The sequence below is a fragment of the Sander lucioperca genome, chromosome 8, assembly GCF_008315115.2.
Source record: "Sander lucioperca isolate FBNREF2018 chromosome 8, SLUC_FBN_1.2, whole genome shotgun sequence".
Taxonomy (NCBI): domain Eukaryota; kingdom Metazoa; phylum Chordata; class Actinopteri; order Perciformes; family Percidae; genus Sander; species Sander lucioperca.
This window is the reverse complement of record NC_050180.1, coordinates 36994819-37009441: the sequence shown is the minus strand read 5'-3', so window position 1 is coordinate 37009441 and position 14623 is coordinate 36994819. Positions and strand designations below refer to the sequence as shown.

At 40.9% G+C, this 14623-nt stretch overlaps 1 protein-coding gene across 2 annotated transcripts in view; it reads left to right on the top strand.

The window, feature by feature from the left end:
• Positions 1-13703, top strand: part of klf7b (Kruppel-like factor 7b) — a 70054-nt gene extending 56351 nt beyond the window's left edge. Inside the window, exons 3-5 of one of the 2 annotated variants that reach the window (XR_004101569.2) lie at positions 689-812; positions 6904-9737; positions 9783-13703. Coding sequence is in view for 1 of the 2 variants with exons in the window: in XM_031279816.2 (XP_031135676.1) it covers positions 689-812; positions 6904-6955 (176 nt within the window). In the remaining variant the exon portion in view is untranslated. Of the gene's footprint in view, positions 1-688; positions 813-6903 lie in introns of both variants that reach the window. The other variant, XM_031279816.2, reaches the window with a different exon arrangement.
• Positions 13704-14623: the final 920 nt, after the last annotated feature.

Below are 14623 nucleotides of genomic sequence, written 5' to 3'. Positions count from 1 at the left end.
CTGGAAGGCTTTCTATCATGGAGAGATAACTACAGGCTGAGAACAATAGACAATCTCTTTTCCCATCTGGTGAAGTGGGGGATGAAACTTCATTTACATTTCAGATCCCACCACCTCTGTGTGTGTGTGTGTGTGTGTGTGTGTGTGTGTGTGTGTGTGTGTGTGTGTGTGTGTGTGTGTGTGTGTGTGTGTGTGTGTGTGTGTGTGTGTGTGTGTGTGTGGGGGAACAAAATGAGATTAATTTCAGCGTGAATTTAGGATTATGAATTAACACGCCACAGTGCTGAAAGACTTAATTTACAGCTAATTGAGTGTATTGGCTCATTAAAATGGCTGTTGTGTTAAAACTGGTCTGCCTGTCCGGCCCTTGGGCTTTGTGTGTGTGTGTGTGTGTGTGTGTGTGTGTGTGTGTGTGTGTGTGTGTGTGTGTGTGTGTGTGTGTGTGTGTGTGTGTGTGTGTGTGTGTGTGTGTATATGTAGGTCTGTGTGCATGTGTGTTTGGGTCTGGAAAAAGCCAGGGGTTGTTACCTGTAAATTAGTGAACAGCTGTTGTTTGGATGCGTGAATTTAGATGTAGAAATTATAATAAAATGTGACACCTTATCATCTCTCTCTCTCTCTCTCTCTCTCTCTCTCTCTCTCTCTCTCTCTCTCTCTCTCTCTCTCTCTCTCTCTCTCTCTCTCTCAGGTGAGAAGCCCTATAAGTGTTCATGGGAGGGCTGCGAATGGCGTTTTGCCCGCAGTGACGAGTTGACACGACACTACCGCAAACACACCGGAGCGAAGCCATTCAAGTGCAACCACTGCGACAGGTAAACACACACACAGGCATCCGCTGTACACAAGAACTATGACAAACACTTTACATTTGCAGCACACTGATGCACTTTATCTGTCAAGGACTTGTGTTTAACCTGCATTTGTCCCCAAAAGTAGAACTCCAAAAGCCAAAAACAAACCTGTGTTACCTTCTTGTCAAGTCACATATTTGGGCCATTTTTGTCAACATTAGGGCTGCAACTAAGAATTGTAATTGTCGATACGCCTTATTCTCAGAAAACATTTGGTAAATAATAGAATTAACAATGGGCGATGGCCATCACAATTTCCCACAGCCCAAAGTCAAGTCTTCAAATTTCTTGTTTTGTGTTTCCAATTGTCCAAAACATAGACGTGTTCAGTTAACAAATGTAAGACATGTAAGACAGCACATTTCTATTTGAATAACACTTTCATGCTTCTAGTTTAAATCAATAGAGGGATGGAAATGTTTGTACGTTGCTTGATAATGCATCCAAAACAGTTGGTAGTTGGCCCAAAGGTTCTGACAAATTATTCAGGTTTTCTCTATATGCTTCTCATGTAGCAGTTCAGTTTGCATCTCTTTTCTTAAGCACAGGTAAATACAAGTTCTTAAAGAAACACCTTTAGAGACAGAAAACTGCAAATGAGTCTGTTTGAAGCTTAAATGGACGTGATCATTTTCTTAAAGGAGAATTCCGGTTGATTTCAACACGTAGCTCTGTTGTTTGGAAATTTGGAGTGCTGTCAGTAACAAGAAAAACTAAAACAATCGGTGCTGCCTACACCGAGTTATCCCCCTGCTAGCGTTAGCACCCAACAGGCTTAAACAGGGCAAGTTTTAAATGTGTTTTTAGCCTCTAAATATGCTCGAAATATCATTACAAGTGCCTACCCATGTGCAGTGATTCCTTCCGAGGGAACACAGCGAATTTGACTGGAATATTGGATTGTATGAGTTCGACAATCGACTAGTGTGGACTTGACCGGAAAACAGGAAATGAACAGAGGTATGTGCACTTGCTGGATTAACACAACTTTTATGCCTTTCTGTCACATCTACTGCAGTCAGATTTGCTGTGTTCCCTCGGAAGGAATCACTGCACATGGGTAGGCACTTGTAATGACATTTCGAGCATGTTTAGAGGCTTAAAACACGTTTAAAACTTGCCCTGTTTAAGCCTGTTGGGTGCTAACGCTAGCAGGGGGATAACACGGTGTAGGCAGCACCGATTGTTTTCGTTTTTTTTGCTACTGCCAGCACTCCAAATTTCCAAACAACAGAGCTACGTGTTGAAATTGACCGGAATTCTCCTTTAAAGACATTTCCCTCCTTCAGCAGCTGAAGGAGCTCAAGTGAGCTCTTATCTGAACTCCTGGATGATAAAGGTTCAAGACTCCTTGTGGACAAAAGCCAAGGAAGTCACATCATCTCTGTTTGGTGTTCCTCAAGTGTGTGTGTGTGTGTGTGTGTGTGTGTGTGTGTGTGTGTGTGTGTGCGTGTGCGTGTGCGTGTGTGTGTGTGTGTGTGTGTGTGCGCCTACTCATGCCCCTTTGCTGGCAGTTAAATGGATTCTGGCTATTGGCAGACTGGTCGCAGCTAATTGAGTGGCACCAGATGCCAGCTCCACTTTAACATACACTCTCTCTGTATGTGTGTGTGTGCCTGCACTACCTTTCTGATGATCAACACACACACACACACACACACACACACACACACACACACATTTGCCCTAGAGACAGTGTAATTGGCTGTTGTGGGTTCCCTCTAGTTTGGGTTTTAGACATAAAACCCTCCAGAAACCTGCTGGAAGCTTCTAATCCTGGCTGAGAGCTGGGACTGTATTAGCTCCTTCTTGGCACACACACACACACACACACACACACACACACACACACACACACACACACACACACACACACACACGCACACACACACATACACACACACTGTGTAGAGACACAACACACACATGCAAAACTCAAAGACGTTTAGATGTAAAGTCATATTAACACATGAACATTTAAAGGCCCAGACGTAACAACGACACACTTGGATACACAATGACACAGATATGAGCTGTGTCACAGTTGAGGCTCTGCGTACTTCAAAGTCTACATGGAGAAGTTATTTTGGGCTTCTGAGGTAAATGTTCATTTTCTGCATTGACAGTGTTGGTGACTGACAGTTGGAGTTCTCACAAAACTCTCCTGATTGAATCATCAATGCAAAGGAGGAACATCTGTGTTGGAAAATATCTGCTGCTTTGAAAGTCAGAGGTATAAGCCGTGTACATAGAAATATCCAAAAACTATCAACATTTCAGTAAGAAACATCCAATCACAGAGCATACATTCTGCTGTGTGTGGTAGTGACACCGACCTGAAGCTAAAGATTACACTATGTTTTGACACAAATTTTCAAAAGCGAAGCGTTTTGAATTTGCTACAGCTCTGATTTGGCCTCTGTCCGGCATCTTTGTTTAGCAACGGCCGCTGAGGCTGATGGGTACTGTAGTATTAAGAATCAGTAACCGTATTTCACTGCACACGTTCTGTACATCCTATTTTAGGATTAAGCTACATGAGTTAAATTAACTTTTAATTCCAGATTTTAAAAGTGACAACTTTCTATATTAATCGTCAGAATCAGCTTTATTTTACAAGGAATTTTGCTTTGGATTATACATTGCTCACAATGTGCTTACTCATACAAAACAAACAACAAAAACAAACAATATATACACACTATAAACAGAAACAATATAGACAGGTTGAGGCAGTAGTGCAATGAAGAGTGCAAAGTGTGCAGGAGTAAATTATTTTTATGATAAAATATTATTATTTTAATTATGGAGCATAGTGCAAAGGATGCTGGAATAAATAAGTATTATGTTATTATATAAGTATTATATTACAATATGAACAGTATGAGCAGCTCTGAAATAGATAAATAGAGAATGATGAATATATAAGTGTAACCAGTAAATAATAAGTGGAACCAGATCATGTCATGTTTCTAACTATTTCTTCTATTGTAAGCTAAAACTTAGTCAATGTAGCTGTGTAATGAGATTACAGACCTACACAGGCTGTGTAGCTGTCTGAAAGCACCTTTAGTTTTCACATTTCCAGTAATTTCCTTTTGGCTTTTTGATTCTCAAATTACAAAGTGGGTGGAAACATGCTTTACATAACCAGGATGTACCTCAGTCTTACACACACACACACACACACACACACACACACACACACACACATCTGTGGTGGGTGGAGCCCATCGAATATTACCATGAGAAAAGCAAAAAGTGGCAGCCATGGAGAGGTTAACATTAGATAGACTGTTCAATCTGACACAATTTCTCCTGGGGAAACACACACACACACACACACACACACACACACACACACTGCAGTCTGTCATTAATCCTGCCTAATCAAGCGGGGACCCCCCGATGTTTCCATGGAGCTGGAAAGAAGGAGGAGTGATGAGGAAGAGGACAAAAAGAAGTGAGGAGGAGAAGGGAGAGTTTAAGGAGGAGAAGTGGAGGATGGGAAGGAGCAGTGGGTTGTGTGTGTGGGAGGGGGAGGGTTTGGGTGGTACCAGCTGGTCTGGCTGCTCCGCACCCCAACAGTGACACAGTAACTGGCATGGCCATCTGTCCAGCCACGCACACACACAAACACACACAGATTGGTGAAGGTGTACAGTAGGTACCACATGGCCAGCTAAGGGTTGAGGGGAAACACTAGATCACAGACAACAGAGATGAGAGCAAAGTTCAACTGTGCACTTCACAGTAATGCTCTGACATCTGAAAACGTATGCGAATTAACATGAATCAACACAAAGTTCTGTCCACACTTTGTGTTTTCAACTATTTTTCTACTAAAATTGTCCACACTGAAAACCCAAAACAGCAAGAAAAACAGCTGAGTCTCTTAGTCTTGTTTTTCTGTTGGCAAAAATGTGTGTTTATATATGTCTATAACCTTTGTTTGAACACCCATCAGTTTTTGAAATTTACTTTTGTAAACTATATACATAAAGGGGTTACAAAGTGAATTACTTGACATATTCTACCGGTTATTGCAATTTCAATTTCAATTTCATTTATAGTGTCAAATCATAACAGGAGTTATCTCAGGACACTTTAAAGATAAAGTAGGTCTGAGATTTGTACAACTGAACATTGCCATATATACAGAATATATCAAAATATACCACTCCCAGCTTTATGCAGACTTTAGTTTGACATTTTACAAATTTGCAGGTGGCTGGTCAGAGATATCTCCTCAGTTGAATTTGTGAGGAGAATTTCATGCTTAAGTTGAAGATTTTTAACTGGTTTCTTATTTGGCTCAGTGTGAAGTTCCTAATTACTGAACTCTGGATGAGGTTTTAGTGCAGGATCTGCAGACTGACAATAAGAGAATGAATCACAGTAGAAGCTTTTGAGAGACAGCCGATTTTGCCGCAGCGTGAAAACTTTCTATTATACTTTTGAGTGTTCAGCTGGATAGAACAACAGCCTGCCTAAACACACACACACACACACACACATAGAACACATAGAATAGCCTTGACTAATTAATAATGAATAAAGCCTCTGGCAAATTGAATTTTTAATTTCTCATTTTATTCTCGCCCACATTTTGTTTTGCCTCTGCTCTAGTCATATCATTTGTGATTCATTTTATTGTGGATGTTGAGCTTTAATGTCCTCACAATGGTGCAATGAAATTAAAATACTCTTGAGATTGGGATTCTTATATTATACATCACCAGCACCTGGTTTTATGTCTCTCTCACACCAGGTGCAGTCACTGCTGAGTTAAATTGCCCGGCATCAGAGTGCACTGCCGGCCTGTCTGCATTAGTGTCCATGTTCACAATGCATATCTAATTAGTTTCTACAATAGGATTCTACTCCGAGCTTGAGGACTGACTGCAGAGCTGTGGAGGTGTGGCTGTGATTTATGGTCGTGTTTGTTTGTTCATATTTAGGAAATCACTGAGCCTGAATTGGCCCGTATTGTTCTCTACGTCTGAGTTTCATCGGTCTGACATAATGAAATTCACTGTGCATTTAAAATGAAGTGGTTGAAAGTCTCTGCAGTTCTCTGCATTAATACATTTGTGTGTTAAGCTGTGAGCTCTGTCTCATTCATGTTGAAATAATTCTCTTACCTTTTAGCTTTTCCGGTAGGCTATTCTCAGTTAACTGTGACAGTTATAAAAACATATATGGCAGCCATAGGAATGTCTTGTCAAGGAGGTATCTATTAGACTTTGACATGTTACCACTTGTTAGATAATTCAGAGCACCCCAGATGTCATTTTTGAGGGAGAATTTCAACATTTTCATCCACATCGCCCACTCAACACTGGTCGAGTTAGCATTAGAGGCTGAGGTTAGCGTGCCTAATATTTCAGTTTATCCATTGTGGTTTGTTGGTGTTTGAACCAAAAGGCTAGAAAGACATAAAGTAGCAAAGAGAGTACACTTGGGTGTTTCATGTTCAATACGTGTGATACACTGTGGTTTTTTGGTATTTTCAACAAACATTAGCTAGTTAGCTTATGTAGCTAAAGTGTGCAACAGGTAACGTTGCTGTCCAACAAACAGAATGCAAACTCTGCATGAATATAAAGTTTCCACCACATTCAAATTTTTGCATTAATGTTTACTTATGTTCAAACCAGCGCGCATGGTGGGCAGTTCAGGGGGCTTGGGATTAATAAGAATTCCTAGCAAATACACAGAGCCAATGTGTAGTGTATGGAGGCTGAAAGCGTGGAACATTTTCAGCAAATACACATAGCCGGTTTGTAGGTTCAAGGGGTCTGAGATTATGGAGAGTTCACAAGATATACCCAGAGCCAGTGGGTATTTCAGGGGCCCCGTTCACAACTAATATATCACCTGCTGTGTCCTGTTTTTCTTCGCTGCTGCGCTCACTCACTTCTCAAGCATTAATAGTTTCATCTTAACATTTTCCATCTCTTAATTTGACTGTATTTTGTGTACATATTTCATCCATTTGTGGGATGTTTAGTTATTATTTCTGACATGGTTTCTCTGTTTCTCTTTGCAGGTGTTTCTCTCGGTCGGACCACCTGGCCCTGCACATGAAGAGGCACATCTGAGGGAAAAAATAAAAGGAGTGGGAGAGGAGAAGAAGCAAGAGGAGAAAAAGGAGGAGGAGGAGAAGAGATAGGAGGAGAGAGGGATGGGCAGTCGAGCTACCTATTGCCCTCCTCGTTCACCCCATCCATACCCCATCCGTCAGCGGCCATGACGCCTGCAGGGCAGCACATCCATCTGGGAGGGCCATGAAGATCAAACGGACTGACGGCCCTCTGATTGGAGATGGGGATTAGAGGAAAACGAGGAGTAGCTAGATTGTTGTTTTTCTTTAAAATCACACACACTCACACACTTGCAATAGTGAATACTCAACACACCCGTCTTTGAATGCATCATCCCGGTGAACCCCGGCTGCTCTCATGCGGCTCTGGGGGCTTGGACACTGCCAAACCAACATATACTTGCTTGATGAAACATTACGCAGCCTTTTTATCTTTCTTTGTAGTCAGTGTGCTTAAACCATAAAGTCACTTTAGATGAGGAGATAGTTCAGTGGGGAAACTTTGAATATCCATGTAGTCAGTTGTAAGTGCTTTACCGGCTTTTGAAATCAAATACTCAACTTTTTTCATTGTTTTTTAATGTTTCTCATACACGGGACACGAAACCATCATCTGCCGCAGTCAGCTCCAGTAATATATGTGAAGAAAACAACAACAAACAACAAATCTGCAGGAGAGAGACTGTATGGATTGACTTCTAGCATAGCTGACAATCGAACCCAGGGCTCGGACACCGGGTGTTTCCGTGCACCCATGGGACCTCGGTCAGCGGGTGCTGCTGCAACTCTCAGGCTCTCCTCCAGTGGGTGTTTGCATCTCTCACCTTCACTGAGACGCCTGCTGCCTCCGCAGGCTAACTGACAGAAATGCGCAGCGACACTTTCTTCCCTTTTTTCTACTTAGAGGACGATAATTCTTCTTATTGTTGTTATTACAAAGAATGACACTTTGTTCTTTTCTCTCTTGGAGAAAATGTCTTAAAAATCACTGAATTGTGTTTGAGAAAAAAACTCAAAATCTAAGATGACTTCAACGGAATGTGTGGGATGAGAAGTAGAGCGTTGTTGGTCTTTTAATCCCCATGTGCACCGGCTCTGCTTCTGCAGTCTGTGAGCAACCAGTGGATGAACAAAAAAGAATCATACCAACTCTCAGAAATGGGATTTGTATTTTTGTTGGACTAAAATAAAAGCAGAAAGCGGAGAGGTCTTCAGTTGTTCGTGCTGCTCTTTCTGCCCTGCGATCCACTCCAGCTGAAAAACACAACCCTTGCATGACCCTTTGTGGTCTCGCACTCTACCGGAGTCAGGCGGAGGACTCGCTAAAGAATGGAAACCTGTTTTTTCTTCTTTCTTTGTTTTTTGTTGATTCTGAGAGCCATCCTGGAGCTCTTTCACAGACTCTGAGATCTCATCTCCCCAGCAGCATTGCGGGGCATGAACAGAGGCTGAAGAGCTGCTTTTTGGTTACTCACTCAGCTTACTGGGACGCCAACCGACCTTTGTGTGGTGGTGCCGAACAGACACGGTCACGTTGCCCCGGTCAAATTTTGCCTGTTTCGTATCCATTGACTGCACTGACTTCTTTTCAATGTTATCTGTGCTTTTGTTTCCAACAGCGATAAAACAAAGAAAAAAAAATCATAAAAAGACTTGAAAAAATACGACACAAAAAAACTATTCTGTCTCGCTCTACACATTGTATACAGAACAAGCACACATATTCCATCACCACACACACACACACACACACACACACACACACACACACTACCAGTTTCTTTGCTCACGGCTTCTCTTGAGATAAGACTAATAAGATTTAGGAAAATAATTATTAAACTAATGAACAGAGTTGGAAAACAAAACACTGCATGGCAGGCTGTATTGTAAACACACATACACCAACTCATACACACACACACACACACACACACACACACACACACACACACACACACACTTCCTGGAATTATATGTTCTGCTCCCAGATCTTTCTTCACAGTAGGAATTTAGCAACTGTTGTTTAGTAGAAGAGGATCTTAGCGCTCGGCTGGAGGTAACAAACTATTTCAAATCCTTTGAAGTGAGAAATCAACTTGTTCTCAGTTCCAACAATCGCCCACATATCCCTCGCTACAGTTTGTGCCTCTCATTTAATCAGCGTTTTTTAATTCAGAGACAGGGTATAAACTACTGTTTTCATCAAAATAAACAGAAGTAAAACAATTGCAGCAGGCCGTTTAGCAAAACATGTTGAAAATATGTCCATAATCCTGAAACTCCTTTATATCCTGCCTCTCATCTACAGTGAATTTGAATGTCTTGACCCAAACAAAGATAGCAACCAAAATCATTATCACATCTGGTTACTTAAATCTGGTAAATCAGCTTTCCAATTATTGAAAGTCCTGAAATGACTAAATCGACTTAAACATACAGTTATTTAACCTGGAAATCAGGTTTCATAGGCAAACTGTCATTGGGATCACAAGCTCCTTAAATTTGTTTAATGTTGATGTCACCATAACATATATTTTGTTATTGGAGGATTAAGTCTTGTGGTAACACCAACATTAATGTTGGTGATATTTTGCACATATTTCAGTTCATTTAAACAGAATCATCACAGTGAGAGAATTGACTCGTAAAACGTAAACCTCTGTGATGAATTTAACATTGACACACTAGTTAGCTAAATAAAGAAGTAAATAAATGCAGTTTAATGCCCAAAGCATTTCCGTGGGATTATATCTAACAGCTATTTGCTAGCTCACTAGCTAGTAATACAGCTAGCTCATTAGCTACTAATACAGCTAGCGAACTAGCTATTTATACAGCTAGCGAACTAGCTAGCTTGTGGCAGTGCTTACAACTGCAACAATGTATGAAGGAATGTCGTTCTGCTACTTCTTTCTGTGACCGAGTGCTTAGAGGTTTATGGGCATTAAAGTATTCAAAGAACACACATCACCTGCTGGGTTTTCAAAGCTGTAATTAATTGAATTTTATCTGCAACCTGAATGTAATCACTAACACTAACATCTCCATTGTAAAGAATTATGCATGAGAGGCGAAAACTGTGGCGAGCACACATATCCACAATGCCTGCTTCCTTTGCTTAACGGTTGCAGAAAAAAATAAACTTGCCTTGCAATCAGGGCATTACTGATACACACTGACACCGCTGCTCCATCCACCCACCACCACCTATATGCCCCTTAGCACATGCAAACATTCTAATACTTGCTGCTGCTCACTGGTGCAGCTCGGTGAGGGTGCAGGGTTCCTGAAGCGGGGGATTTCACATCCCAGCGTGCCCAGTCAATGTGCCAGTCGGCCTTGCCAGCCTTCATTAGGTGAACAAGTGAAAACATTCCCCTTCAAGCGGGTTTATGGGGCAGCTTTGAATAATCGATACCAAAAACCTCCAGCGTGGAACTGCCCTTTAGCTATAGGCAGATTCTCCCCGGTCAGGAGAGATCAGCGGGAGACCGCCTCCATATGAGGCCTCTGTATCCAGTGGCAGCTTTCTCTACTAACGCTCTGTTTCTGCTAAATATGACATAACCAACACACGTTTGAGATGAATCCAGTGTTTCACTTTTTTTTTTTTATTTCACTGTTAGGTTTCTGTTACAAAAGCTATATTGATGGTTGTTTTCTTCAGCTTGGATGATGCAAAGTCATGCCAAAATGTTGAGACCTGCAATGGGATGTAGAAGGAGCCCTCCTATACAGGAAGTACAATCATAGAGGGATGGGGATAGTAGCACTTTTGAGGCTTTTGATGGCATGAATGTGTATATTTGTGTATGTATGTGTCACCATTAGGCATACTGTGAGGGAAGCAGTGATTCAGCAAAGTGGTTGATAATAGATTTTAAACTGCTGGCCATGTGTGGGAGAAATGTTGGTTGTTAAATTTGCTGTTTGAAAATGCTTTTTAATCTAAGCAAAGGCTGACAATGTGTTTATTACGTTTTATTTGTTCTGACCCTTCATTCATTCATAAATTCATTAATTCATTCATTCATAGTCATGAAGCTCGATGACTTGCGTCAAAGACTAAGACTGCAAACTTGCACTTTGTTTTAAAGCATGCTAAAATCAGACTCCTCACTGCCAGATTAGTTTAAATGACGGAAGACTTATGGCTCATTTTTTTCTGTTTATTTTTCTCCTTCCCAAAAATCTCAGAATGTATCAATATTTGTTCTGATTATTGAAAGACTGGTGAAGAAGAAACGATAATACAAATATCTGGATGTAAATAAGATCTTAAAAATACCATTTGCAGCACAAACACTGTAGTTTCACCATTTTGAATGAGCTGCTTATACCACAAGAGGACCTATTTTACAGAAAACTGTGGGGATCAGTCAGTGTCTTCTTGTAGTAGCAAACTTTTTCATGCATGGTCACCTGAAACTAAAATTGAATAATGGTTTAAATTGATCGGCTTCTTTAAAATAGTACAATTTGTTTAGGTGAAAATCAATAAACAATGAGAATGATGAGCCTTAAGTACACTCTAAAAGGATCAACACGCCTGTGTTGTTTTTCGCACATTGAACAATAGTGCCCCAAACTGCATAGACATACCAAGTTGTTGAAGATTTCGTATACCAATTTAGAGCGTACATTTTCAAATGTAAAGTTACTGTAGTAAGTAATTGTAGTGCTGGCCAGCATGCAACAAATACAACTCATGGGTTTTCTCCTCTTTAATTAAAATCTGGCTTGACATCCGACAGATCTCAAAGTCAATTCAGATACAACTTCACATTTCGGATCCATCGTGTTGAAGCAGTTTTCTGTCACAGTGTTGCTCCGGGTCTCTCAGGCTCCTCTAGGCCAGCTAGCAGCCGTCCCACAGCTCTGATTAGCATTAGCACTCCCGGGTTCTCTTCTCTAGTTGCAGTTCAGCTAATGAGATAGCTCTGGGTCACAGGGAGACTGAGTGGTCTGGAGATGAGAACAAAACAAAACAATAGGGACCTTGAGCCGGACCGATTCCAGCGCTCCATACCCAGTGGACAGATTTGATGTGAAACAAACTCCCGTTAGATCCCGTTAGCATTGAGAAATGCCAGGAGATAGTGAGATAGTTGTCAAAGAGACTAAACTGTGATGAAAAAAAGGATTTAAAAAATAATTTACCCACATGAATATCCAAATCATTAAATCAGACCTTGCATTTTATCTCATGGATTACAGATCAAATAAATTACCTTTTATCCGCAAAGTCCCTACAGATAAATTTTAATCCACTCTGTGTCCCCCAACCCTCCCTCCTTCTTCACGTGCTATTAATGTTTCCCTCCATCATCCATCTCTCCCTCTCTGTCCACAGCAGTTGTCCATGCACTATCAGCTGCAGGAATGCTGAATGCACATTTTACACATTTTGCCCAAAGATTTGCATATTTGCAAGTTAACTGCTGTGAATGTACTAGATATAGAGGAAAGAGTCGAGAGGCAGAGACGCAGAAAACGAGTGTTGGATGGAAGGAGAGGGATTGTTTTTCTTACATGATCGTTCCATTAAATCTTAATTACCGGTATGCTCCAACTCTTCATGCTTCATAACATTTTCAGACTACTGTTGGTAGCTGGAGCTGAACTCATTGTTCACAAAATAATGTTATCATTGGAATTAAAGGCATGAAGTGAAGAAGCTTTAGTATGTTGGCTTCTTAGCCCACTGCAAATAATAATGTCAAGTCTTATATTTCAAAGTCACAGGCTGGAATCCTTTGAAATGTTGAACTGTTGACTATCAAAACCAAGTTTACCATTCCCATACATCAAATGGTTAAAGTTCAGTGGAAATCCAGACAAGAAGTTCTTTGGGATTTACTAAAGGCGCTTTTACACTGGCAGGTTAGTCCGAATTTGGCAGTGGTTTGCCTAAAAATATAAAGTTTTGGGGGAAAAGAAATTACGTACTCACCTAAATGAGGTTGTCGCAAATCAGAGCCAGACAAACTGTAGTACAGTTCGTGTTCAGTCAGAAAGCAGTTTATACCCCGCAACGAAAAACTTGTGAACATGTCTCTCAAACCAACAAACCCAGTGTGAAAACGTCTTTGACCACAGCCAGTTGTTTGGCCACAGTCCTTTGAGGCACCAGGCTTCAGTTTCCAGTTTTGTACCATATCACTCTGAAGAAGGATTATCACTTCTGGCAGCTTTTGTAAATAGCGTGAGATCTTACACACAGGCCGCTCTGTGTGAAATGAACCGTATGTGGCGACAGCCCCGTCTCAGATATTTCAGCATTTCTATAGATCTGCTTTAGTTCACGCAAACATTGCACTACATGATCATACTTAGCTATCGCACTCTCCATGTGCACGCACGGCTAGCTTAGTCTGTTGGAGCACTCTGTCAAATATCCACTTAACATTTGTTACACGTCCAGGATGCACTTTTCCACCAAGAACCATTTACTACAGGTCCACTCTTGATAGATCAGTGTGACACATCAACTTAAACCTCCAGTGAAATGCCTTTTTTATCACCATTATTATGGGGGAGTATGTTGAACTTTACTAACATTCAGTCATGCTCTGACTTGGTTGAACTTTCTTGGTATCAGTGGCATCCCGGAGTGACTGTCTGTAACTACTGTGTTTGTCCATGCTTGATGTGTCCGTATATAAGAAATTCACAGATCTTTACCCCTTCCCTTTTGTCTGTATATTTCACCTCACCCACACCAAACCCTCTCCACCAAAACCACAAGAAGTCAGAGCCCTCTGTGGCCAAACACATTCATAGTCTTCAGATATCCAGCTGTACTGGGAAGTATTCCTAAGAGCTACGCAGCTTGGGAAGCTCCCAGCAGTTCTTTGGTGAGACTGAAATAACATCTCCACCTTACCAGCTAAATGTCCAGTCGTTCTGTACTGTTTAAGTCAGGTGATTTGCCATCTCTGTCAGTTTATCTGCTCAGTTAGACCCTAATGCCTGATGCATTCTTGTAGAGTACTTAGAGATTGAGAACTACGTTGAGAATGTTTGCCCAGTTGTTTGACCCCTCTAATTAAATGCAAAAAGGATTTGTATCAAACATGTTCTGTTTTGTCTCTGGCATAGCTCCGTCAAACGTTACAGTAGTTTTGTATCTAAGGAAATTGACAAACTTAGTAATGGAATTTGGCATTACTTTTTTTGCTGATTAACTTGTTTCAATTCCAGTTCTAACTGAATTTTTTAAATTTTACAATCCTCAACAAGTCTAATAGTCTAAAACATGTTCTGGGGTGAAACCTGGATCTTTTACAGATTTACATTTTTTATTTGGTAGAAACCAATGAATCCCTCATATTGTCGATCAACAACGTTTCGTTCCTCAGACCTTCATAAGTGATCGACTGTCTACGTGATTCTTTATTTTCTTGAAAAAGTTTCTGTACTTTTTTCCAATATGGGTCTTATTTTCATACTTTCGCCCATCGTTTCTGTTGGTTATGACAACATGTGGCTGCCTACCAGCTGCTTTTCAGAGATCTAGTACATGACGGAAAAGACACAAGACACCTTTAAATGTTGTTTCATGTTCGAGTGCCAAACATAAGTTTTAGCTAATTTGGGCTAAACTTGAGGTTTTACAAATGTGCATGATGCTCATCTTGCTTGCCCAAGTGGATGTTGTTGTAAA